Source organism: Equus asinus, chromosome 13 (genome assembly GCF_041296235.1).
Source record: "Equus asinus isolate D_3611 breed Donkey chromosome 13, EquAss-T2T_v2, whole genome shotgun sequence".
In the NCBI taxonomy this organism is placed as follows: Eukaryota; Metazoa; Chordata; class Mammalia; order Perissodactyla; family Equidae; genus Equus; species Equus asinus.
In genome coordinates, this window is record NC_091802.1 from 4036614 (window position 1) to 4063169 (window position 26556).

The 26556-nt window shown below is 47.7% G+C and overlaps 2 protein-coding genes across 10 annotated transcripts in view; one reads left to right on the forward strand and one right to left on the reverse strand.

The window, feature by feature from the left end:
- Positions 1-2463: 2463 nt before the first annotated feature.
- Positions 2464-25193, forward strand: ADORA2B (adenosine A2b receptor). 2 transcript variants are annotated; one of them, XM_014853192.3, is made up of 2 exons: positions 2464-2957; positions 24124-25193. In XM_014853192.3, the coding sequence occupies exons 1-2, from the start codon at positions 2623-2625 to the stop codon at positions 24788-24790; spliced, it is 1002 nt and encodes a 333-aa protein (XP_014708678.1). In that variant the 5' UTR covers positions 2464-2622; the 3' UTR covers positions 24791-25193. The 2 variants fall into 2 exon arrangements, with proteins under 2 accessions (XP_014708678.1, XP_014708679.1); XM_014853193.3 differs by having other exon boundaries at positions 2486-2930.
- ZSWIM7 (zinc finger SWIM-type containing 7) overlaps positions 11728-26556 on the reverse strand; it is a 30446-nt gene continuing 15617 nt past the window's right edge. Inside the window, exons 6-7 of one of the 8 annotated variants that reach the window (XR_011493437.1) lie at positions 18113-18335; positions 14998-15879 (exon numbers count right to left, since the gene is read on the reverse strand). The gene's annotated coding sequence lies outside the window, so the exon portion shown is untranslated. Of the gene's footprint in view, positions 12065-14997; positions 15880-16352; positions 18503-22673; positions 23021-26556 lie in introns of those variants that run through there. The other 7 variants (XR_006512564.2, XM_014853201.3, XM_014853200.3 and 4 more) reach the window with 7 other exon arrangements.

The following is a 26556-nucleotide window of genomic DNA, read 5'->3' on the forward strand; positions in this document are numbered from 1 at the left end:
TCAGTCATCTGGAAGGGGTCTACAGAGGCTCAATTGGTTCACAAAATGTGCCCTTCCACTTTCACCAATTACAGATCCACTCAGATTTCTAGGGCTCTATGCCTAATTTATTCAAATGCTCCCATTACTGCAATAGTTGTCAAGGAATCTTACAGGTGGTCACACGGCAGATGGTTCCTCCTGCCCTTTTTTTACCCTGACCCCTGTGAGGTAGGTATTGTCATTGCATCTTTTGCATAAGAAATTGTGGCTTAGAAAGATTAACTTGTCTAAGGTCAACCTCAGAGCTGGGAATCAAACCTGGGTTCTCTGCTGCTGAGACCTGGGCTCTGTTCACTGTAGCTCAGTTGCTTTCAAGACTAAACCTCATGATTCACTCCAGACTCCACCCTTTCTCCTTGTGTTTCCTCAACAATAATTGCCTGTTGCCATTACTGCCACCCCCATGGACCCTGTCTGTGAGTTCAGTTCAAATCCCAGTGTGAGTTCCAAACTAGGGGTTGATGGAGCCATGATAACTCAATTAGTTTCACGTAAATGTGGTGGAGAGGGGAGGGCGGTTGTGTGGGTGAAAGAGCACTGTGCTAGGTGGGGGTTGGGAGAGGATGGAGAGGAGGGAGGCTCTGCTGGTGGGTGTCCATCTATGTAGTAACAGGAGTTTGTGTCAAGAGCTATGGGGACATGGGTGGTGGAGGAGGTGATATCAGAACTCAGATAGCTAGGGCATGGAATTCGTTTGCTCACCACTATTTTAACATGAAATCAAGTATTTTCATTGTAGAAGTAACAAAACCACATGGAAAATAGAGCGAAAATCCTCTATAATAATCTCACCCAGCCAGAACTTCTACTGTGAGTGTTTTTGGAGAATTTGTTGCTGCCTGCTGGAGGCTGAGGGGTTTTGTTGTTGTTATCACAGCTATGTTGATTTATAATTCATTTACCATGCAACCCACTTATTAAAGTGTATAATTCAATATTTTTTAGTATATTCACAGAGCTGTGCAACCATCACCATATTTAAAATATTTTCAGCACCCCAAAAAGAAATCCTCTACTCTTCAGCAGTCACCTCCATGTTTTATTTTTAGCTTAACCTTATTTTACAAGCATCTTTTCCTGTTGCCTGACAATCTTCTTAACTACCTTGTCTGATGACTGCTAGAAGGATTTTGGGTGGAGGAATGGCAGGGCCAGGCATGTTCTAGAATGATGGTGTTGGTGAAGACTATAGAAACTTGATGGAGCAGTGAGTGAGGACCCAGAGAAGATATGAGGGAGGCGTGATGGGAGCAGGCTGTGAAGGGGGACCCACCTGGGGCATGACTTCTGGGTGGAGAGAAATCAAGCTCTGGAAGCAGAAGCCGAGGCACTACCGATTTGTATGTCGGGAAGGGTGGAGGAGGAGCGTGTCAGCACACTTCCTGGGGGGAAGGGGGGTGGGTGGTAAAGTCAGTGACTGAGTCCCAGATGGAGGAGAGGGCACAGGTTTAGGGCAGAATTGAAGATGAGCTTGATTTTGGACTTGCTGGATTTGGGGGCCCCAGGCTCTCCTGGCATAGTCCAACACCGGCAGCGGGATGCTCAGGTCTGGCACTCAGGAGGCACTTAGGGCTGCAGGGGGGAGGTTTGGGAGTTAAGGGTGTAAGGGCCACGTGTGAGGCCTTGGGGGCCAGAACTTAGCTAGAGTGGGCGTGAAGGATAAAGAGAGGGCCTGAGGAACACTGGCATTTCAGGAAGGTGGACGAGGAAGTGAAGAACGTGGAGCACGTCACAGGTAGGAGAAGGCAGAGCTGGCGCCGCCTGGGCAGTGGCCGAGAGGGCAGATGAGCGGGGGAGGCTGGGGGGGCCGGCGCCAGGTGCAGGGGTGGGGTGGCGCAGAACTGCAGCGCCCAGAGCGATCCTTGCCGTCGGCGCCGCGGCCGAAGGGACAGGTCAGGTGGGAACTTGTGCCCCGAGGCGCCTGCGAGTTCGGGCCGCTCCGTCCCCTCCCTGCGGCATCTCGCCCAATTTGCAAGGCGAGCCCTGGCTGTCCAGTAGGGTCCGCGGGGTTCGGGTGGGGAGCCCCCAAAGGCTTCAAGTCCTCAGCTCGCCCCGTCCGGCGGTGGAGTGGCTTGGAGGGGGGTCCTCTCGCGGTGGGCTCGCGAGGACCGGCGGGCGCAGAGTCCACTCGCAATCCTGGGCTCCGCGCGTGCCGCGCCGCCCTGGGTGAAAGACAGAGCCGCCGCTCGGCACACACCCACCGAGTCGGAGCATCAGGGAAAGTTCGGGAACTTAACTTAGACAGATATCGTCACCACAGGACGCCTCGGGGTCCGACCCCCGCGCCCCGCCCCGCGCGGCGGAGGCCCGGGTGGCCCAGCCGGGGCGCGGACCTTGGCTCTGGAGAAGGCGGTGCTCCGCCGGGTCCGGGACGGGCGGGCGCGCCGGCCAATGGGCGTCGCCACCGCCTTGCGGGTCCGCCCCCTGAGTCGGGGTCCGGGGCGCAAGAGCCTGGCTGGTTAGAAGCGGCGGACGGTCGCGCGGTTCGGGCGCTCCGGCCATGCCCGGCTGGGCTCGCGCGGCTGCCCCGCGCCCAGTGCGGCCCGGGTAGGCGACGCCCGGGGCTGGCCCGGCCCGGCCATGCCGTTGGAGGTGCAGGACGCGCTGTACGTGGCGCTAGAGCTGGCCATCGCCGCGCTGTCGGTGGTGGGCAACGTGCTGGTGTGCGCCGCGGTGGGCAAATCGAGCGCGCTGCAGACGCCCACCAACTACTTCCTGGTGTCCCTGGCGGCGGCGGACGTGGCCGTGGGGCTGTTCGCCATCCCCTTTGCCATCACCATCAGCCTGGGCTTCTGCACTGACTTCCACAGCTGCCTCTTCCTCGCCTGCTTCGTGCTCGTGCTCACGCAGAGCTCCATCTTCAGCCTCTTGGCCGTGGCCGTAGACAGGTACCTGGCCATCCGCGTCCCGCTCAGGTGAGGCGGGCAGCGTCCCCTACCGCAGGGCCCCGTCGCAGCCCCGTAGACGACCGCACGCTCCAGGCCAGGTTCCTGCCTTCGGAGACCCCAGACGGGCCAGGCTGAGGCGCGCGGGGCGCTCTGAGCTCGGATTCCCAGCCTGGAGGACACCGGCCATCCCCAGAGACACGTGCGCCCGGGCTGTCATATCCTCTCGGTGCCCCGGGGCTGGACTCTGGAGGCCTCTGTTCCCCCGGATGATCTCTTTAAGGGGACCTGCGTGGGGACAACTCTAGGGGTGCCGGGGAGGGCGGTCGCTGGGCTCCCGCCCGCTGTGGATACTTCGGGAAAGCGCCACCCCGGCGGGCGGTGGCGGCCCGGGCGCAGGAGGTTTGGTGATCGCATCTCCTCTTCCGCGGCAAAACTGTTCCTTCCACCCCTCACCCGCGGCCGACCCAGAGCGAGGCCCGGGGTCCAGAGCAGCGGGCAGACGCGGCCGAGAGTGTTGGGGGTCTGGGAGGCCGGGGGGTTCCAGGGCAACTTTGGACGCTGGGACTTCGCATTGTCATAAGTCATGACCCTACTGCCACAAACTGAGGGCTGGGCGGATCCAGGGGGGAGGTACCAATTAACTTTGGGGAACACTACGGTCCCTGCAGTCTTAATGGTGACTCAAATCACCTCCATATACTTTTAAAAAGTTAAAGAGCTTCTCTGTTCGCCAAGAGGAGCAGCCGTGGAGCTTCATGCCGTTGTGTAACTTGTTTATGCTCCGCTGCCCTGTCCCAGCAGGCTGGGAAAGTGCCACCAGGATTTCAGAATACTGGAGAACTTAGGGGTTCTTTCTCCCACACTGAGAAAATGTAGGATTCAAGGGATGGAGGCAGCCAGTAAGGGAGTGGAGCCCCACTTGAGAGCCTGAGCACAGGAGTATCAAGGAACCTTAGGGCTTATTGAAAATATTTACTCTCTTTGGTACTTGGTCCCCTTTGGCATTTCTGAGTTGGGTGAGCTTGAGATCTCTTTGGGTTTGGAGCTGAGAACAGGGAAATTGAGTCACAGAAGCAGGAGAGCAGGGAAGGAATTAATTTATTGAGTGCCAACTCTGTGAGGCAGTTTATTTTAAATTTATGTCCTTTAATCCTTGCAGTAACTCCAGAGGGTAGGTACTGTTACCTGTGTCTTGTAGATGAGGGGTGGTGGCCCAGGGAGATCAGCATTTTGCTTAGGATGGTGCCTCTAGAAGGAGTATTGGAGCCAGGACCTGAACTCAGAGCTGGCACCCTATTCCCACTGTTCCATCAGACCGTCTTTCAGGGCTATGTGTGGCATCAGTGTTTGGGATGTGGGCAGAAAACGTACTACCATTTCTGGAAGCAGATCTTCCTGCAGTAAATTGGTGGTTGTAAGGGACATGTGTTTGAGGGAATTGACTGGGAGAATGCTCTCAGAGCCTTTTCAACAGGTAGGCATGTTGAGCCTGGTCCCTGTGGGTTGTGTCCTGGGTTCCTAACAGGAACAGGAATCTTCTGCTTGGCAGGGCTGTGGGCCTGATCTGCATGTCTAGGCCTTTCTACACACTGCTGCCCTTGGCATCTGACCAGGAGGCCTCATGCATCCCATCAGGTGTGACAGAGCCCAGGGATTTCTGAGGCTTGGGGTGGCATGGCACACTCTTCTCTTTTCTCTCTTAGAGGTCCCTTTCCTGCCTTTTGGTCCTATGTTTGTTATTTGATGGCCTTTTGGACTGTTTGCATCCAGCAGGCAGTCACAAGCCCCCAGCCTGAGTGGCCCATCTAACAGAAGCCCCTTGGCTTTCCCTTAGCAGAGTTCCAAAGAGAGCCCAGCTCAACAGGAGTTACTGGGAGAATCCTCTGTGCCCCATGGAGCAGGAAGTTCCATAAAAGTTTAAATTTGTTAGTTCTTGTCCTGGTTTGTGCTGGGTGGGGTCTTGAAAAAAATGGGTGTGGGTGTATTAAGGGGAAAGAAATGTGAATCACAGGCCTCTAACTTCTTTGCATTTGCTAAGGGCCAGAGGGAGAGATGGAGGAGCAGGGAGGGAAGAACACTCAGTGGAGAGTCACCACGAAGTCTGTCCCAGCTCTGCCCTCCTGGCTTGCCCACAAGAGTTCAGCGGTCTGGAAGAGGTGTGTGCAAGCAGCCCCATCTCCCCATCCTGGGAACGTACAGGCATCTGACCTGCCCTGGCACCAACCTCTACACTCTTGGGGCTGGAGAGGTGTATCAGTCTGCAGGTTCCTCAGCCCTCCTGGGGGCTGCTGCCTGAGGCACCCCTTCTCCCTCGATATTCAGCACTTCCTGCTTCTGAGGAATACGGCTCCCTGTGAGCAGGCTATAATGCAGATTACAGGGCCCCACCCTACTGAATCAGAATCTCTGGGATGGGTTGTGTGTGGGATTCCAGCATCAGTATCTTTAACCAGGGACTTCTGGTCCCACCAAAGTTTGAGAACTCGCCTGGAGTCAGGGAGACTTGAGGTCCCCCTTCACTTTAATGGCATAGGCTGGGGGCCAGCTCTGAGGCCCTCATGGGGTCCTGGAACTCCAGGTTGGAGTAAAATTGGCAGTGCCCTGTTTGGGAGGAGGGGTCTCCCCTCTAAAGGCAAGCAATAATGAGGGTGAGATTCAGGGAATGAGGGCCAGAAGCCCAGGCACGCCTCCTACCTGGGCAAAAACAGTTCTTGGACTTGCCCTTGGTTCCATCCAGTTCACTGGTGCGGCAGTCTTGGAAGGCATTTGTGCCCCAAGGCTCTGAGTGTGAGGCCCGTGTGGTCAGCTGTCAGCACAGCACGAGGCCACAGAGGCCGCAGCCCCCACCTGCCACCCAGTTGCCAAGATGTTTACTAATGTGGGGAAGATTACAGTGCAGGAGGAAAGGGGAGCCCTGAGGTGATGCTAGGCATAAAAATGACAACTTTGGCCGGACTTGAAAAGAAGGAGTGTCCACTCACATCAGGTACTGCCCTTGGCCTTCAGAGTGAGTGAGGTCCACAAAAGAAGAAAAGTCCACTTCCTCTAGTTCACCTCCACAGTTCCTGATGTTGGCCCTGGCAGAGTGCTGCCATCAGGAGTGGGCAGTGATGAGGGGCAGGTACACACAGCAGAGCAGGGTATGCAGGTTCCCCGGCTGTCAGAGGTGGGGATATTTGTGGCAGTGGGCAGGGGTGTGTCTGCCCACAGCTGCTCCCTGGCTCTCACTTCACCCTCAGGCTGTTTCCAGCAGGAGCACTTCCTCTTCCCTAATCTAATCTTGTTCCCCTTCATGCGACACCCCTAGCTGAGGGGGGACCTATGTGAGTCACCTGTGTCTGGGGACCTTCCCACCCCTGCTTCTGGACTCAGTTTCCACGGCGTTGTGGTGTGGAGTCTCCAGGAGACCAAAGGCCAGCTGTGTTCACCGTGGAGCTGGAGGAGGGTGTTTTCTAGGGAGTGTTTGGTTGGCGGGATCGGTCAACAGAATGGAAGGGGGTGTGTCTGTCTGGCCTGTCCATGGGCCCTGACCCTGTCACCCTCCCTGCCCCCTTTGCCACATGGAGGCTTTTTCGTGGTGCCTCACGTCTAGTCTGTGAGGTAGGTACTGAAGACTTCTTAGCAAGACTTTGTGCTTTGGGTGAAAATGTGGCCTCCACTTAACTCCTTTTAGCGACTGAACTGTAGGGTGGGAGTTGGCAGGGGATTCTAAGTGGTTTTTTGAAACTTTTTTTCCTTGTCTTTCAATTGAGCTACAATTCTCATACGATAAAATTCACCCAGATTTTCAGCTCTGGGTCCTACCCCTCCAGCCTTCCCCAGGACTCCCCTCCTTGGGTTCTCCTTTCTTTTGCATTAGTGTTATCTTTCTCTTCCAGATCATTCCCATTGTAGTGGGTTGAATGGTGGCCCCCAAAAAGATGTCCATGTTCTAATCCCCAGACCCTGTGAATATTACCTTGTATGGGAAAAGAATGAATATTACCTTATATGGATTTTGAGAGAAGGATCTTAATCCGGGATATTATCCTGGATTATCTGGTAGCCCCGAAATGCAATCACATCCTCATAAAACAGACATGCAGAGAGAAAAGGGGAGGCCATGTGAAGATGGAGACAGAACCTGGAGTGATGCGGCCACAGCCAAGGGATGTTGGGGCAGCCACCAGAAGCTGGAAGCAGCAGCGAACAGATTCTCCCCTAGAGCCTCTGGAGGGAGTGCGACCCCGCTGACACCTTGATTTCAGGCTTCTAGCCTGCACAACTATGAGAGAATAAATATTTTAAGCCACCAAGTTTGAGGCACTTTGTTAGAGTAGCCTCAGGAAACCAACATTAATATATGGATATGCTTAAATCAACTCTCCTTGTCTCCCAGTAAACATCTCCAAGTTATCCAGTCTCACTGCCTCCCCTCCCATTGTCACCATGGTGCCACTGAATTGCTCCTTGTCAGGTCACCCCTGCAATGCCCCCCTTTTGGTTGAATCTAATGGCCACTTCTTGGATCTCATCACACATGTCCTCTCAGCAGCTCTCGACCAGCTCCTGCTGGGCCACCATGGAGTCCCCACCTCATCTCCTATTCCCATATAACCATCTCCACACAGCTGCCAGGGGGAATGATTTGAAACCTTAAGTCAGATCACATCATTCCCCTGCTTAAAGCTGTGCAGTGGCACCTAGAGTAAAATGCAAATGTCCCACTCTGGCCTCAGGGCCCTGCATGATGTATCTATCTTCTGTCCACCCCATCTTGCACCCCTCCCTACCTCCCTCACCACGCTGGCCCAAGTTCTTTCCCCAAGCGCGGGCTTTGCACTGCCTTTCCTCACTTCCCCCATCTGAAGAGGCTTCTCTCAGCCACTGCATTGCTTTATCACTGACTCTATCATTAAATTATGTCTTTACTTTGTTATAGTCTGTTTCTACCCAGACATGAGCTCTTTCAGGGGAGGGGCTTGGCCTTATATTCCAGGACCCAGGACTGAGCCTGATGCCTAGCATGGGGTAGGGACCCACATTTTGGATGAATAAATGGGTGACTGAGTGAAGAGTGTGTGTTAGGGTGTGTCATGTCCAGGGGGAAGCTGGGATAGTGTGGGGGGACTATGCAAAAAAAGACATGAGGCAGGAGGGTCCAAGATGGCAGATCCCAGTAATGGGCAGAGCTTTCTGGTGAAATGATGTCAGAAAAAAGATGGTCCAGTAAGTTTTAATGAAGAAAAGAGGGGGAAACCATCTTCTGAAAGGACATCTCACAGGCCTGAAGGAGAATCTGGTGGAGAGTCACCCAGAAAGCTGGCAGGTGCTGCAGGCAAGGGCTGGCCTGAGGACAGTGGCTGCAGACCCTTGAGGCAAAGCCTGCAGGTCCTGGCTCCTGGCTCTCAGGTACAGTCCTGGGGGCATCCTCTTACTTACATAAGGGAACAAGGCTCTCAGGACTGGAGGAGAGACTTGGGTGCTACTCTGCTGTTATTTACCCTCTGTCGTTAGCATACACTCCTCTCAACTTCACCTCCCAGCCTGGAGCAATGACTGTAAAGGAGCAGCAGGTGCTGCAGTGGGCTCCTGTCCGAGTCCATGTCTATAAGCACTAATGGGGACCTCCAACCTGGCTGGGGGCTTGTTCCTGGGCAGGTAAGTTCCCCAGTGGGCACACACGTGCCCAGGCTGAGGCTGAGGTCTCGTCTGCTCTAGTCAGTGAGGCCCTCAAGAACTGTCTCAGAACCAGATTGGAACCATGGTAATCCAATCCAGAGGGTACTTGGAGGTCCTCCCCTCACTGGGGGTAGATGCCAACCAGATGGCTGGTCATCCCAGGAGCCGAAGGTCAGGGAGGAGATGGAAGTAGAGCCCGTGAGCCCTCAGGGTCGTAGATGGGAGCACAGGGCTCCCCCTAAAGTGTGAGGGAAGCGGGATCTGCCTAGCTACCTTGGGCCTGCTCTGGGACTGTGGCCTGGAGCTGCCCCCAGAGGGCAGTGGGAGCTCCAAGTGACCAGGAGCTCCTCTGCAGATCAGGCTGCAGACTGTACTGCTCTGTGTGCCTGGAGGGGTGGCAAGTCTGCCCTAGAGCAGCAATGGCAGAGAAATAGTGCCTGGCTTTATGTCTCAGTAGCATTTCCAGAGAATTCTGAAAAGCACAGGTAGGTTACCTGATCATCTGGAGAAGGAGTGTGTGTAAAGGGACAGAAGTTAACATTTTCACATGACAGATGATCTGTGTTTCTTTCTCTATGAATGCGTGAATGGGGTCTCCAGCCTTGTGGGGCCTTCCCTGCTGGGCACTGGCAGGACCGGTAACTCTGTGGAAACCAGTCTCGGTATCTCATTCTTTTGATTTGTAAGCTTGTGGTCACAGCATGGGTCTATGCTGCAGGGACAAGAACAAGGAATTATGTCCTCAGCTACTCCAGCTATCAGGTTTTTTTTTTTTTTCTTTTTCTTTTCTGAGGAAGATTAGCCCTGAGCTAACATTTGTGCCAATCTTCCTCTACATGTGGGTCACCACGACAGCATGGCTGATGAGTGGTGTAGGTCTGCCCCCAGGATCCAAACCTGCAAATCTGGGCCGCTGAAGCAGAGCGTGCTGAATTTAACCATTAGGCCATGGGGCCAGCCCCCAGAATTTTTAATACTGTGAGCAGCAGCCACTCTTCTGAAGCCTTTTTTGTATGCTGGGCACCTTACAGGCCTAATCTCATTTAATCTTTATTAGACCTTATGGGGCAGATACTATTACCTTCCCCACTTCATAGATGAGGGAGCCAAGGCTCGGAGAGTTATGATTAGCCCAGGGTCACACAGAAGCCAGGACTGGGTAAGCCTGTCTTCCCAGGAGCCCTTAACCAGCATGTGAACAACCAAAGGGAAAGGCTGCAAGCACTGTGGTTGTCCAAAAACACCCCCTGATGAGTGGTCCCTTCTGGTAGTGAATGAGGACACTAGCAAATTGTGATTGGGATCTTTTAAATATTACATGGGACAAGGAAGACTATAGCTAAATAGTAATATGGCTAAGTGAGGATGGAGAAAGCTGTACCTTGGCCACTGTGCATGAAATGTCACAGAATTTGACTAACAGCTGCAAGGACCTGTAGAGGATCTCCTCCCGCCTCTTTTTTCCTAATGCTTCAAATTCATGACTGCCCTTCAGGAATGGGGCTCAGACATGGTTATTCTCCCTTAAGGGCATTAACAGGTTGTGCTCTTATCGCTGAGGCTAACAGGCTGGAGACACTGCCATTGGCAGCAGGAACTTAATGGCAAGTAGCAGGTGTACCTACTTTGAAAGAATTAAAGTTGAGAACAGACCGTCACGGCTCCAGGATGGCCTTCTAACTCAGTCTGTGCTGAGAGAGGGGAGGAGTGCTATTTCTAGATGGCTGATGCTGGAGTTTTGTGTGTGGGATGAATGGGAGGGAAGAGCATTTTTAGGGGAAGAGCTCCTGCAGTCCAGGCTTCACAGCCTTAGGTGTGTGTGGGGGCTCTCGAGAACAGGCATATCAAGGAGGGCTTGGAGGCTTGCTGAGGAGTTAGAGTTTTGTTTTCAAGGCACTGGTAAGTCTATGAAGGAGGTTTTTTCCTTTTTTTTTTTTTTTTTGAGTTAGAAATCACCTAGTGTGCACAGAAGTAAACATTCAAAAGTACAGAAGGGTACAAAAGAGAAAGCAAAAGTCTCCCCTCTCTTACCCCTCACCGGGGCAGCCCTCCTAGACCGTTTTTGTTGGCATTTCTTCTGAGGGTCACTCCACCCTCACTGGCAACACCTGGTTTGTGCTGCCACCAACAATCTGTGGACTCTACCATGTAACAGGAGGACTAGAGCTCACACAAGCCCTCTTCCCTACCCTACTCCAATTTTTGTTTTATTTTGACTTTTTTCTGTGGATCATATTTCAGCCTCTATTTTTTTTTTCCTAAGTGAGAAAAAGTATGTTGCCACCATCCCTCGCACGACTCTCACCTCCTGCTACCAAAAGTAGCGTTACTTTTAGCACACTGCCTAACTAATAGAGGTTTTATTTCAAAAAGATAATTCTTGCTGTTGTAAAGAAATTGAGGGGGCTGGCCCTGTGGCCTAGTGGTTAAGTTCGGCGCGCTTTGGCCTCAACAAAAAAAAGAAAAAAAAGGAATTGAAACCGTATAAAAGGGTAAACCGTGGAAAATAAGTCACCCATCTCTGATCTCTAGTTTCTCACTTTGCCTATCAGAGGCAACCACTGTTTCTTGTGTTTTTTCCTACTCAAATTATGTATTGAACAAACTTATATTACAGCATTACTGGGTTAATACCATTTCTATTTTATTCTGTAATTATAATAGTTTCATGAGCTTTGTAGAGTTTCTGAAAACTGGAAACCAATAAACAGCATTTATAATGTTTCACCTGTATATTTCTTATTCACCCCAGAAGGGAGTCGTATGATTAGAGTAGGAAATGCACTCCTGCCATGAAACCCATGCTTCTCAAGGAGACAGTTCTTATGACCAGGTCAGGTGGATTCTATTCTTAGTTGCTATCCTGTGGCCCAAAATTATGCCACATTTTAGTCTGCTTCATGTTTGGATCATGAATTTCCCATCTCAAAATTAAAAGAAAGTTAAAGGAAGACTGTGGCTTCCCTCACCCTGATGATGATCCAGCTTCTTCATCATCCTCATTGCTGAACGTCCTACACGCCTTCTGAATGTGCGGCATGACTGTCGTGTTGTGACTTCCTTCATCGTACTCTTGGAATTGTTCAACCATTTCTTGCATTCGATGTTTTCTTTCCTCTCTCTAGGATTCTATATCTGTTTGTTTGTATATACATCTTTAGGTAACTTTTTCAGGACATGGGAGATAAACTTTGCCAAAAATGTTACTTCTCACACGAGTAGTTTGACTGGATACGGTTCAGAAGTTTGAACGCACTGCCCTAACACTCAGTGTTGCAAGAAGTCTGACGTCTATGTGAATTTTATTTGTAACTTGTATTTCCTCTCTGGAAGCCTTGGAATCATTTGCTTTTCTTGGTGTTCTGAAATTTCGTAAGGGTGGGTTTAAATATTGACTTTCAGCTTTTCTCCTTCATTCGGAATGGCACTTCTAGGTGAACCTTTCCAATCTGAAGACAAGTCTATCTTCAGCTCTGAAATTTTAAAAAAGAATATTTTCCTGGGCCAGCCCTGGTGGCCTAGTGGTTAAGTTCGGGGTGCTCTGCTTTGGTGGCCTGGGTTTGGTTCCCGGGTGCAGACCTACACACCACTCATTTGTCAGTGGCCATGCTGTGGTAGTGGCTCACATATGAAAAAAAAAAAAAAGAGGAAGACTGGCAGCAGATGATAGCTCAAGGCAAATCTTCTTCAGGGAAAAAAATTTTTCTTGATAATTTCCTTGTCTCCATTTTCTCTATTCTTTCCTTCTGGGATTCTTTTTTTTTTTTCTGAGGAAGATCAGCCCTGCGCTAACTACTGCCAGTCCTCCTCTTTTTGCCAAGGAAGACTGGCCCTGAGCCAACACCCATGCCCATCCTCCACCCTATACGTGGGACACCCACCATAGCATGGCTTGCCAGGTGGTGCCATGTCCGCACCCAGGATCTGAACCAGTGAACCCCAGGCTGCCAAGAAGTGGAACGTGTGAACTTAACCGCTGCGCCACTGGGCCAGCCCCCCTTCTGGGATTCTTAATAGATGTTTTGCTCCAGTCCTACCACCCACAAACTTCCCAAAGCGTCTTTCTGTATATGACATCTTAATTTCCAATGCTGATTTCAATACCACTGCCAAATCTGCTTTTTTTAAATGTAAAGAACTATAAAGCTGTATTGAAAGACATTAGAGAACAGCTTCTGTCAGTTGCATTTCTTAAACCTTCCCTCTAGTCGCTTCTCTTTGGTCCCGTCTTTACTTCTGCCCTATTCCAGGATACCAGTCACCTATCTGGCCGTTCTGCATTCTTGCTTGCCCATTCTTCACATAACAGGAATTTTCTAAAGTTGCAAAACGAATATAAGTATCCCCATATACTCTTCATTTAAATGTACAAATTGTTCATATTTTGCTGCATTTTCTTTCTGTCTCATACACACACACAATTATACTCAGGAATTTTAATACTGATACAGCACAGACTATAGCCAGATGTCCCCAATTATCCAAATCATTTTCTTATATATATATATATATATATATATATATATATATATATATATATATATATATTTTATTCAGGTTCCTGTAGAAGGTCATGCATGCATTGAACATGTTCCTTTTTGTTGTTAGTGCCATCAAGTTGACTCTGACTCCTAGAGACCCTGAACACAGCAGAGTGGACCCCTGCCCTGTCTTTCTGCATCATCCTCTCACCTACCAGCAAGCACTACATCAGACAATGCTCTGCTGCTATCCATAGGGTTTTCATGGCCAGTTTTTTTGAAGTGGGTGGCCAGGTCCTTCTTCCTAGTCTGTCTTAGTCTGGAAGCTCTGCTGAGACCTGTCCACCATGGGTGACCCTGCTGGTATTTGAAATATTGGTGGCATCACAGCAACATGCAGCGCCATGGTATGACAGACAGATGGATGGTGTGGTTCCCTGATAGGGACACGAACCCAGGCTGCGGCAGTGAGAGCACTGAATCTTAACCACTAGACCTGGCTTGTCCCTTTAGTTTCCTTTAATCTGGAACAGTTCCTCAGTCTTTTTTCCCCCCTTTCAAGACGTTAACATTTTTGAGGAGTCCAGGTTGTTTTATAGGATGTCCTTTAATTTGGGTTTGGTTGTTTCCTTATGATTAGATTCAGGTTAAACATTTTTGGTGGGAAAACCGTCTACATGACATTTTGTGCATTTCAGTCCATCACATAAGAAGGCATGCAATATGAATCTATCTCATTGTTGGTATGTTAACTCTGACTACTTGGCTATGGCTGTGTCTGCCAGGACTCATCACTGTAAGGGTATGTTTTGCTCATTGATGTTTCTTGCCTGAATCAGTTATGACCACATAAAATGGTAATTTTCCTTTTTCTCATTCCTTCCACCTTTATCTGTTGGCACTCTTCAGTAAAGAAGAGGTTTATGGGCTGGCCCGGTGGCACAGCAGTTAAGTTTGCATGTTCCACTTCGGTGGCCTGGGGTTTGCCGGTTCGGATCCTGGGTGCAGACCTACGCGCTGCTTGTCAAGCCATGCTGTGGCAGGCGTCCCATATATAGAGGAAGATGGGCACGGATGTTAGCTCAGGGCCAGTCTTCCTCAGCAAAAAGAGGAGGATTGGCGGTAGATGTTAGCTCAGGGCTAATCTTCCTCAAAAAAAAGGTTTACCTTTCCCCTGCTCTTCCTTAAATTTTTTTTTTAATATCAGTATAGATTTATAGAATTTTATTTTCACTCAACGTATTATTATCCATTCCCATTATCCATTTTTGATGCTCAAATTTGGCCAATGGGAGCCCATTCAGGTTCACTTCTGTTTGACTGTTCCCGTGAATTTTTTGAGCACTTCCTTACTTTCTAGCACAGAGAGGTTTTTCAGGCTCACACTGTGTTTTCAAGCTTTGGAATCAGCCATTTCTCCAAGGAGCCCTGTTTCCTTTCAGTGGAGAACAGTATTTAGAAACCAAGATTTGGGTAAGTGTGCTCATTGCTACTGGAGCATTTCTTCTAGGCCCTTGCAATGAACAGACCAGAAGATTTTTTTTTTAATAATGGGGGAAGAACTCTTGCTTACAGTAGCATACCATCTAATTAATGAGTAGGAATGACTGAGTTAAACAAATCATTTGGCAACTATCATACTAATAACTGGTTCAGGCAAGAATCATCAATAGGTGCTAAAACTCACTGGTGAAAGTTTGATGAGGAACAAGATATTTACAAAGTCTCGAAGTATCTACCACAAGATACCTACTAATTACAAAGTGAAAAACAGATATAGTGGAGAAACCTGGCAGACATTATAACCAAGTGATCAAAGTTAACATCACCAGTAATGGGACATACCAATATGTGCCTCCTGATGCCTTCTTCTAACTGGCTGTTTTTGTATATGGAGGCTGACGCTTTTTTTTTTTTTTTTTTTTTAGTGAGGAAGAGTAGCCTTGAGCTAACATCTGTTAGCTCTTTTTGCTTGAGGAAGATTGTCACTGAGCTAACATCTGTGCCAATCTTCCTCTACTTTTTGTATGCGGGAGACTGCCGCAGCATGGCTGCAAACCCTGGGCTGCCAAAGTAGAGCACATGAACTTAACCACTACACCACCAGGCCAGCCCTGAGGCTGATGCTTTGACAATCAAGTTATAGCTGAGGCAATGTGTTTTCACACAGCCATGGGAGGGTACTTTTTGGAGGAGAGGACAACGTATCTTTTTCTTCTCTGGTCCAGTTTCAGGCAGTGGTCCTTTCTCTCGGGAGCTCTTATTTCACGTGAAGGAGATCAGAGTCTGGAACCCAGCAACCTTGGGCTGTCTCCCAATCCTCGCCAACATATGAGACCAACATATGAGACTCACTAAAAAACAGCCTCAGAGGTGAACTCTGGGAGCCCCAGTCTTGGCCCTGACCCTCAATCTCAATGGGGTGAATCACTATCAGACCACTCCAGACTGCCTCCTCTTGCCGTAAGCTGGTGGGGAGTGCTGCCAACTTTTTTCTGCCAGCTGCATTCCTCATCCATTGTTTTTGGGTGACTGTGAAGCACAAATGGCATCTCTTCCAACCGCCTTTACATGTGGCAGGGGGCTCAGCTCAGGCCTCAGCCAGGTCCACCGCTGGGATTCAGACATGTCTGAACTTGCTGGAATAGATGAGAACCCCTCAGGAGCCAGAGTAGCTGAGGGTCCTGGCCTCCTCAGAAGAACTTAGCTTGAAGATAAGCTCTGGTGACCACAGCTTGTTATCCAGTGGGTGGGCAGGCACTCTCCTTTCCTGACTGTCCACAGGCTAGAGCTATGACCATGTCAGACTGTGGAGATAAGGTAGATTGCCCTCAATACATTTACCACGAATGGTAAATCAGAGACCTTCCCACTCCCAAACCTTAACTGCATATAAATAGAACCAAACAGCATCTACTCTTTTTGTGTAAGAATGGGTTTTTGTTCCTTAAATGTTTGATAGAATTCATTGGTGAAGTCATCTAGATCTTAAATTTTCATTGTTTTTGGTTATGTATTCTATTACTTTAATTATCTACTCTATGCTATTGTTCAATTTTCTGTTTCTTCTGTCCATGACAACTTTTTAAAAACCCTGTTTGGTTCCATGAGGAATCTGAAAAATGGGAAGCAACTACTCAGCATAAAATTTCTCTCTTATACAATAGTCTCTTGTGAACTATAAGCTGAAACTCAAGACACAGTCACGTACTCCATGCCCTGTTTTGTTTAGAGCTACCAAGTGAGTGTTAAAGGTGTGTATGTGATTAAGAAGCCAGAGTTCTGTTCCCTTCTTATAAATTCAGGCTTTTATTTAGCATTTGCTTGCTAGGCCCAGTGTTTTTGATACAACAGTGAACAGGACAGCCTCTGCCACTAAGGAGTGTGTGGTTGAGTGGAAGGAGACAGAAAATGTGGTTATGTGGGAGGCAGGTGGGAGAGGTGCTGTGGGGATCATGGGGTACCATGGGAGCACAGTGGTGTACTTCAGTACAACCCGGTCTGCTTCCATGCAAATTTCTGTAATGTGAACTACATGTGATAGATAAATAGGGGAAAGATATTGCTACAATACAGACACTGCTTTGGTTCATCTATGACTTTGCTCAAGCAAAAGGAGCTGGAATAGTGGGAGTAGCATTACAGTCTTTAGCAGGAAAGGAAAAAAGCCACAGTTTGACTGCTGTGCAGCAGGAGCCCCTTTGGGTCCCCAGGAACAAGGAGAAAAAAAAAAAAAAACCAGTGCCCATACCTGGGCCTCCTTCCTCAGAAAGCCGCATACCAGCCTGCTGGTTTTGGCTGTGGCAGGCCACGCTGCCCTCTGTGCCCAACTTAATGACAGCCCCCTGGCTCAGAACTCCTTTTTCATCTGCATTGTCTTAGCACCTATCAGCCTTGCTCTAAATAAAGTTTTGCCAGGATTTCCCCTAGACTTTCTTGGTGCATTTTTAATATTCACTGTGGCAGCCTCTAGCCTTGCTGAACTGCTGTCTGGGTGGTCCAAGCAGAAATGTTTGTATTACAGAGGAATGAAACTTGTGAGCTCAACAGAATATAACGAAAAATGTCCCTAAACAAGCAATAAACAATTTTAAGAAGCAGTGACAGCACTCCATGTGCACTTACTTCGTAACTGGCATTTATGAAGTGCTTTGTAAACATTGTATCTGTGTTAAAAGCCCCAGCAACAGTATGGAGGGGGGTTCTGCAGCCACTATTACTCCCATTATTCTGATGCCAGAGCTCACTATCCAGCCACTGGCTGGCTTGGCCAGGCTCAATGTCACTGCCCAGGAAGCAGCTGCCCTTGGGGATCTGCTGAACTGAGAGCACCTTGAAAGCTGGGAATTCTGATTTCTAAGGCTGAGAAGGCAGCCTGGACTGAGCCAAGGGCTGCAGAGCCAGAGGAGGAGGAAACCCTGCCCCAGAAATAGGCCAGCACTTGTTATGCAGCACTTGGCGATTCCCTCTTTCATTACGTAACCTCAGTGTCCACACTGTTCCCTTTTGTCGATTCCCTCCATGTGACTTATTCTATCAACCTCCTTAGCTAATGAGTCCCTTATATGGAGAATGGGTGAATCACACACCAGCTCTGTGCACAGGAACAGGGCAAAGCCACTTCCCAGAGTGTGGACTTTCCCAGAACACTCCTTTTGTGTGGGCTGGAATTGTTCCTGCTTGTTTACAGTAATAAAGCTGCCTACATTTTCTTTATTCATTTCTACATTGCCTTTCGTTTACTTCTCCTACACTTGGGGCAGATGTCCGGCTTCCTTGACCTTACTGCTGTGCTCGACGCCCTCCACAGCAGAGTAGTGAGTGACTGGCATGGGGCAGATGTAGGAAAGGACATGGTCCCTTCCTTTCAGGAATGTTTTGGGGACACACACACACGATGTTTTGAGAGCCACTGGTGCACAGGGAGCAAGGCATGGAGTCCACAAGCAAAGGGTGAGGCCAGGGAGAGAGACAGGTGTTCAGGGAATGGACAGAGGCACAGCTGGAAGTGGGAGATGAGAGGACACGGCAGGAGGTTACCAGAGCCTTCCTGAGATGCCAGAGACCCCAGGGGTCATCCCTTCCACGATCCTGCTCGGTGCAGGGACAGTTGTCTGCTTTCTACAGCATTGCAGTCTTCCACCCTGTGCAAGGGTGCAGGCATGGCTCTCATGGATACCGACTGTTGTGCCATTATCAAGCTGGAGCTCCAGTGCTAAAAGTGCTTCTGTCTTTGGTGGTCACGCTTCTCCTGTGGGCCTCGCTGTGTCCTCCAAGAGAATGAAGAAAGCTCTTTACTTCCTTTTAAGGACTGCCTACCAAGAGGGGGAAGTAAAGGCCTCTTCCTTCGAGTCTCTGATTCCCACATGGCTGGCCCCAGAAAGGGGGCTCCATGGAACCGGCAAACAGCTTTGGCAAGGGCAGATGTGTCTGGGGAAGAAAGTGAAATAGCTGACCCATGGCTGGGTCACCAGGCAGAGTGGGGAGCTTGGATTTATGAGAAGAGCTGTAGGTTCCTGAGCAGGAAAACATGACTGCTTTTGGCAAAACTGCAGTCAGATTAGATTTGGTTTGTGTCCTGACTGCAACTGAGGGGCAGCGGGCAAATAATTTAACCTTTCTGAGCCTCAGTTTTCACATCTGTAAACTGGAGACAGCAGCCTGACTTCATGCGGCATGGTTTGAGCGAGATGTGTAAGCTATGTAGCTTAGTGCCTCTCAGAGTAGGTGCTTAGGCAGTGGAGGCTCTGTGTTACTGATGTGTTTTGTAGAGCTGGGGAAGGGGGTCTGCAGGCCTGTGTCTCCAAAACTTGTTCGGTCATGTGATTCAAAGGTTGCTAGAATGGGAAATTGTCTGCCAGTCAAGAGGAAATTAGGAAGGAGAACTTGTTTTAGACAAAGAAATGGATGGTGAACTTTTTCCCCTTTATTTTAAAGTGTCAAGTGCCGTTGACATATTAAAGATGAAAATGGAGACGTGGGTTGGACATTTCAGCTTAAGCCAAGTAGTTTTAGGTCCTAAGAAAATAATTCAATTACAGTCATGCATTGCTTGACAATGAGGATATGTTCTGAGAAATCATTGTCATTAGGCACTTTCATTGTTGTGTGAACACCATAGAGTATACTTACACAAACCAGATATAGAATAGGTACTAATTCTTAATGGGACCACTGTTGTATATGTGGCCCATCGTTCACCAAAATGTTATATGGCACATGACTATAGTTTTCAACCCCATAATGCTCTATATATCCCCTGGCTAATTGGACCCAAAATCACACCCTGCCTTCCCAAGCACTGTGCTCTCTGGGACATCACCAGATCCCTATGTTCTCAACCTCTTCTCTGAACATTCCCTTCACTACCTGGCCTTGACTGAGACCTACCCCCGAAACTGCTTCCCTAATTGCTGCTCACACTCCGGACCTCAGGTGGGGACTGGGGCTAGAGTTCTTTCTCTTGGGTCTCTCCACTCTTCTTCCCAGAGCAGTTGCCCCTTGCCTCCTGCAGAAGACCTGACACTGCCCCTCCCCTTCATTGCTGCCATTTCTCCTACTGCTGCCATTTCTCACCAGCTGCACCACCTGCCAGCTTGAGTGTTCCGCACCCTGGTCTCAGTTCTTTCTTCTCCTCAGTCTTTCTCGGCCTCCACTCCCATGGTTCAGCCTGCACCTTGTCAACAAAAGCCACATCACCCTCAAAACCACAAAGGCCATCCCACTACATTTTCCCAGCAAGGTCCTTTTTCTCCTCTCTGAGACAACTCCAGCATCCTAGCCTTCTCCTCTCCCTCAGGTGATGACTTTCTTCATGCTTGTCTGAGGTGACAGCAGCTCTCAAAGGGGACGCTGCCCATATCTTCTCACCATCTAACCCTCGTCTTCCCTGCAGTGGCCCCGTTCTCCTTCTTCCTTCTGTCACAGTGAAGAACTGTCCCTCCACACGAGCCCTGGACTCCACATCCTCTAACCTCCTGGATTCTTAGCTTCTTTAATAATCTTGCCTTTTTTCTGCATCTTCTCTCTACCATTCATTTTTATCAGCATACTAACATCCACCATTCTCTTGATCTTAATCACCTTGCAACCCACTGTTCCCTTTAATACTATTTCAAATATTAATTAATTAATTCCCAGGGAAAAACCCTAGGAATCATCCTTGGTTCTTCATTTTTTTACATCCAATTCATCTTCAAGACCTATTGGCTCTACCTCCAAAATATATATCTATCTGTGTAACCTTCGCTATCATCCTGATCCAATTCAGCGTTTTCTCTTGAATTAACTACCAAAACAGTTTCCTAACTGATCTGCTTTTCTTCTTGCTCCCCTAAAATTCAGTATCCATACTACTTTTTAAAACATAAATTGGTGTCATTAAAAGCCTTCAATATCTTCCCGTAGCTTTCTTTCTTTATTTTTTTTTTTTGGTGAGGAAGGTTGGCCCTGAGCTAACAGTTATGCTAATCTTCCTCTGTTTTGTATGTGGCATGCTGCCACAGCATGGCTTTTTTTTTTTAAAAAGATTAAAAAAATTTTTCCTTTTCTCCCCAAAGCCCCCTGGGTACATAGTTGTGGGTCCTTCTAGTTGTGGCATGTGGGATGCTACCTCAGCATGGCTTGATGAGTGGTGCCATGTCCGTGCCCAGGATCCGAACCTGTGAAACCCTGGGCTGCCGAATTGGAGTGCGTGAACTTAACAGCTCGGCCACAGGGGCAGCCCGCACAGCATGGTTTGATGAGCAGTGTGCGCCCGGGATCTGAACCTTCGAAGCCTGGGCCACCAAAGCAGAGCACACGAACTTAACCAGTATGCCGTCAGGGCAGCCCCCCACATTGCACTTTGAATATCAAAATCCAGATTCCTTCCCAGGGCCTGCGAGCTGGCCCCTGCCTCATTTTAGGTTTGTTCACATTTCCTTTTGCTTCTTTAGGAAAGTAAAATCCTTTCGTGTCTGAAAGCCTTACATTCTGTTCTCTGCCTGGAATGCTCTTCTACTTTTCAGATTTTTACTCCTCCTCAACCTTTAGCTCTACTTAAGAGGCCTTCCCTGAGGTCTTCCTATTTTTCTTTTATCTGCATACTATTCATTTTGGTTTGGCTAAACTCATTTTGATGTGTAATTACACATTTGTGTCTTTACTTATTTATTTTCTGTCTCTTCCATTAGCTTTACAACCCATGAGGGCTGTGGTTATGTTTCTAGTACCTAGCAGAGTGCATGGTACAAAGGAAGAACTCTGAATGAAATAATGAACCAACAGGGAAGAAACAATGATGGGGGTTCACATAAAAAGCTGTCACTAGCTGCTCCCCTGATGGAATCAGTTGCTTTTCCTTATCCAAGACAATTGAGCATGAAAGTAGTTTTTTACATGTGCAGGAGCTAGCAGTTTTGAGAGGTTCAGCTGTGGGTGGTTTCCAGCTGTTGTTTTGAACTCTAGTGGGAAGCCACCTGCTGTGATGCCTCCGTGTACAGAGTACTCCATGTCTGATATTACTTAAAAAAAAAAAGTCAAGTAAAATCAGAAGCAGCATAATGTGGCGCAAGGAACACAGGCCTGAGGGTCTAGACTTAGCTTTGGTCTTTGGTTCTTCTATTGCCTTTGTTACTCAAAGACTTTGTATTTGTTTCCTCATTTGTAAAATAAAAGAGGTTGGACTAAAAGAGATGAAAGTCCCTTCTAGTTTGTATGAGGATGCTTTTGGCTATAGGTAACTGTGGCTTAAGCAATCAAGACATTTAACTATTTCTTGAACTAGAATATGGAGCCATGATGGTTCCAGGGCTGGTGTAGTGGTTCAAAGATGTTATCAAGGACTTGTGCGCTATTTCCTTCCTTCTGCTTTGCCATTCAGTTTGTCTTCAGGCTTATCACTCATGGTCACAAGATGGCTGCAGCAGCTCTAGGCATCATAGCCTCCCATAAGAGCATAAGCAGAAAGGGATGGACATGAGGACAGCTCTCCTCATGGGTCTCTCTCCTTTTCTCAAGGAGTAAAATCTTTCCTGAAGTACCCTAGCAGACTTCCTTTTATTTCACTGGCCAAAACCACCTCACCCATCCACCCCAGACCATTACAAGAGAATTTCCTTACTCCAAATATAATTTATCGCCCAGGGCTGACCTGTATTCAATTGCACTCAATTCAATACAGTTGACTCCTGTGAAAAACAAAGGAATAAGGGCAGGCCTGATGAGTAGGTTGCCTCATGGATCTAAAGTCCTGTGATTCTCCAGTGAGGCAATGGCCAGGAATAGCATTTTTTTAAGGAATGGCTTTACATTCCTGAATGAGGAGGGAGGAAGAAAGGGCCTGGAAATTGACAGATTTATTGGCCAAGCAAAACTCAGTGAGCAACTGAGCCCAGCAGGTCATCTGTAGTAAAGGCCCCACAACTGAACTGCCTATTACTGAGAGCGGCTTTCATAGGGAGCAGAAAAGATCAGGGATCATTGTCAATTATAAGGCAAGATCTCAGTTAACTTTCTCAGCAAACTACTAGTTCTTCTTGTCTGTCCAGGCCACAGCTTCATGTATTCCTAGTAAGTAGAATTTTGATTTAAAGCGTTTAATAATAAGATAACAAATGAGGAATGTATTCATAATGGCTATATTGTAAAACCTACTATGTGCCAGGCACTGTGCTACGTCCTGGGGATACCAACACAAAGGAACAAGGTCCCAGTCTTTAAGAGGCTGACATTCTAGTTGAGGGGAAAACACACGTAACAGATCAACAAGCTCTGTGACAGGTGTGTGTATGAGGGCAGAATGGGAGTGGCCAGCTCTGCCTAAGAGGTGATCAGGAAAAGCAGGTGATCCTTGAAACAGGAACAGGTGTTCTGTCCAATGTTGAGAGCACCATGAGCGAGGAGGGAGCCATATGGGGCTGAGGCCTGGAGGGCTCTGTGGGCATGCTGAGAAGTATGGGCTTTATCCTGCAGGCAAAGGAAATTGGACATTTTCCATAGACAAGTCTTAAGATAATGTGTTATCAAATTATTTCCCAATTTTCCTCCCAGAGGTTAAGGAAAGATTTTATTTCATTTACTCAACACATTACATTGAATACATATTATGGACAAGTTATTAAGAGCAAAGTTTATAGCTTTGCTATAAACCATATATGGACTAGTTTATAGCAAAATGTCTAAAATGTATATTATCATTTTTAGTGATTTTAAATACGATTTAATGGTTTAAAATTACTAAAAAAAATTTGTTTAATATTTGCTAAAGTTATTTCCTAATTTTTATCAACTTTGCTGCTAGCAAAGACAGGGATGTTGTCAGGACTCTTGTTCTCCAGCAGTTTAGAGGTCTTCAGGGATGATTCTTCCCATAGGCTGAGACAAACCTCTCACATATTTGTGGCGACCTGAAGGATTCTTGCCCAGAGCCACCATGTAGTGCCGCCTAAGTCCATAGAGCTCCAGTCCTCACTTCCTCAGGTTTTCGTTCAAGTGTCACCCTATCAATGAAGCCTCCCTTGACTGACCTCTTTCAAACTACAGTCCCTGCCAGTCCTGATCTTCCTTACTCTGCCTTTTCTTTTTTCACACTGCACATATCTCCTTCTAACGTATCATATAATTTACTGACTCATGTTTGTTGTGTATTATTATCTGTCTTCCCCTACTAGAATGTAAATCCCTTAAAAGCAGGGATCTTGCGTGTTCTGTTCACTGGTGTATCTCAACCACCTGGAACAGTGCCTTATAGATCTAGTCTCAAAGGTCAGTATCTGGGTAATTAGAAACCACCCTTTAAGACTTCTCCACTTGTCCTCATTGACTATGATTTGTCACTAAACAGAGGTGAGTTAATAAGAACAAAAATCTTATTGAGCTTTTAGAGCAAGGCTGTTCATATCTGTGTGCATGTCTTTAATGTTGGGGGTAAAAGGTCATGGTGCCCTCTGAGGGTGAACCTTCAGTGTTGTTAGGGGTAAAGGCCATGGAACAAAAGCAGAGGCGCAGTCTCGGACCTTGGTTGCAGACTACTGTAAACTGATGATAACACATGATGTTCTTTTGAACAGGTATAAGAGTTTGGTCACTGGGACCCGAGCGAGAGGAGTCATTGCTGTCCTCTGGGTCCTTGCCTTTGGCATTGGACTGACCCCATTCCTGGGGTGGAACAGTAAAGACAGTGCCACTAACAACTGCACAGAACCCTGGGATGGAACCACAAATGAAAGCTGCTGCCGTGTGAAGTGTCTTTTTGAGAATGTGGTCCCCATGAGCTACATGGTGTATTTCAATTTCTTTGGCTGTGTCTTGCCTCCACTGCTCATAATGCTGGTGATCTACATGAAGATCTTCATGGTGGCCTGCAGGCAGCTTCAGCACACTGAGCTGATGGACCACTCAAGGACCATCCTCCAGCGGGAGATCCATGCAGCCAAGTCCCTGGCCATGGTGGTTGGGATTTTTGCTCTGTGCTGGCTACCACTACATGCCATCAACTGTGTCACTCTTTTTCAGCCAGCTCAGGCTAAGAATAAGCCCAAGTGGGCCATAAACACAGCCATTCTCCTGTCACATGCCAACTCAGTTGTCAATCCCATTGTCTATGCCTACCGGAACCGAGACTTCCGCTATACTTTTCACAAAATCATCTCTAGGTATGTTCTCTGCCAGACAGATGTTCTCAAGAGTGGGAATGGGCAGGCGGGGACGCAGCCTGCTCTCAATGTGGGCCTATGACCTAGGCTCTGGCCTCTTCAAGGAGAAGGCACAAATTCACAATAAATGAAGGGACAGGACATGACTGGATGATTCTCATTGTGAAAGACAGCGACACCTCACAAACATGTGGGTTGCCTCTTTTGAGCACTTTCTGGAGTTACCACACATCTAGCTAATATGTACATGTTATTAGTAGGCTCCAAGGGTTGACAAATGTATTTATGGTTCTGTATGGCTGTTCTTACTATGTGGATGATGCTCACAGCTTGAATGGATTGTAAAAGACTGTTTTGTGTGCTTTTTTTTAGAAGTCTGCCTCTTTTATGGTAGACAATGACTGAAACTATTTTACTATGAAACACTGTGAACTATTATAATACAAATATTTTTTAACTTAGAGTCAATGGAAAAATAACAGTTGGACATACTAACAATATATACTTGTTTCTAGGAAGGTGACCAGGAAAACTAAAAGTATTTAATTCTTCAATCAAGAAACTGCTGTGTTTATTTAGGGAAATAACTTAGGAGAATCTCATAAGTCCTGAAGTAGAATATCATCAGATAACAATTTTGATAATATTCTTTTTCATATACAACAAACTACCCTAGAGAAAGAAAATGGAGAAATGGGATCCCTCCTCTACCAGATTCTGTGCTGCCCTTCTAGAGCTAGCTAGTGAATTTTACTTCTCGCCCATGTTCAAGTTTGGTCAAGTTGCTGGAACCGAAAGTGTGAAAATTTTACTAAGTAAAATTATATAACTGTGTATGTATATTAAGTGAAAGAAAAATAAAACTTAAAAAAACCCCCAACAAGCTGGGGGTGCTGCATTGGCTTGTCATACAGAGCTGCATTTACCTTCTATTCTTTTTGTTGTTGTTGAGGAAGATTGGCCCTGAGCTAACATCTGTGCCAATCTTCCTCTATTCTTTGTATGTGGGATGCTGCCACAGCATGGCTTGATGAGTGATGTGTAGGTCTGGACCTGGGATCTGAACCGGTGAACCCCAGGCCACCAAAGCAGAGCGAGTGAACTTAATCACTACGCCACTGGGCTGGCCTCTACTTTCTATTCTTTATCCTGAAGACTGCTTAAAGAAATGTTTATATGCAGCCCAAGTTTCCCAAGTAGTAGAAAAGTCTTGACAGATTTTATTTGCCACTTCAATGTAACAAAAGGCTCTGCCAACCACAGAACACTGCATTATCTGACCTTTTGACACTCAGTCACTTAGCACCCATTCACCAGCACCTCATGTTTCAGGGGCACAGGGTTTGAGTTTCCTAGGGGGTAAAAATAATCTATCTGTTGTTTGTTCACTGCTTCAATTCCTTCTGCAATATCCCCGCAAGGACACTGCAGGTTTATGCACCCCTTCAGAAACAGAGAACTTCTGTCCTTCTAGAATCCTATTCTGGCTGTGGACAGCTTTACCTAATAAGAAGTTCTTGTTCTGTGCTGAAAAGTCTCATTTCCATACATCACTGCTCCTTTGCTCCAAACAACTGCCATTTCTCTCCCTTCTAAGACTCTACTTGGTATCTCTTTTGCCTTTCTTTCTTCAGACTGGTAATTCCTAATAGAATCTTTAGCTTCCCTCAGGACATGCTTTTTAGTCCTTTCCTTCACTTGGCTTGTTATAAAGCTCAGAAATGCATGCAGAGCAAAACCAGCACTACCTTTGTTCTAGACACTAACTTTGCAGCAACATAGCCTCCTTGACCACAGATATCTGAAATAGGCACCAACACCAACAGACACCTGCAGGTCACTGAAACC

Excerpts from the sequence above, each read along its gene's own strand:
- ADORA2B (XM_014853192.3), top strand. The coding sequence starts at position 2,623 with ATGCCGTTGGAGGTGCAGGACGCGCTGTACGTGGCGCTAGAGCTGGCC. Across the intron at positions 2,958-24,123 it reads GCCATCCGCGTCCCGCTCAG|GTATAAGAGTTTGGTCACTG; the intron begins GTGAGGCGGGCA and ends TCTTTTGAACAG.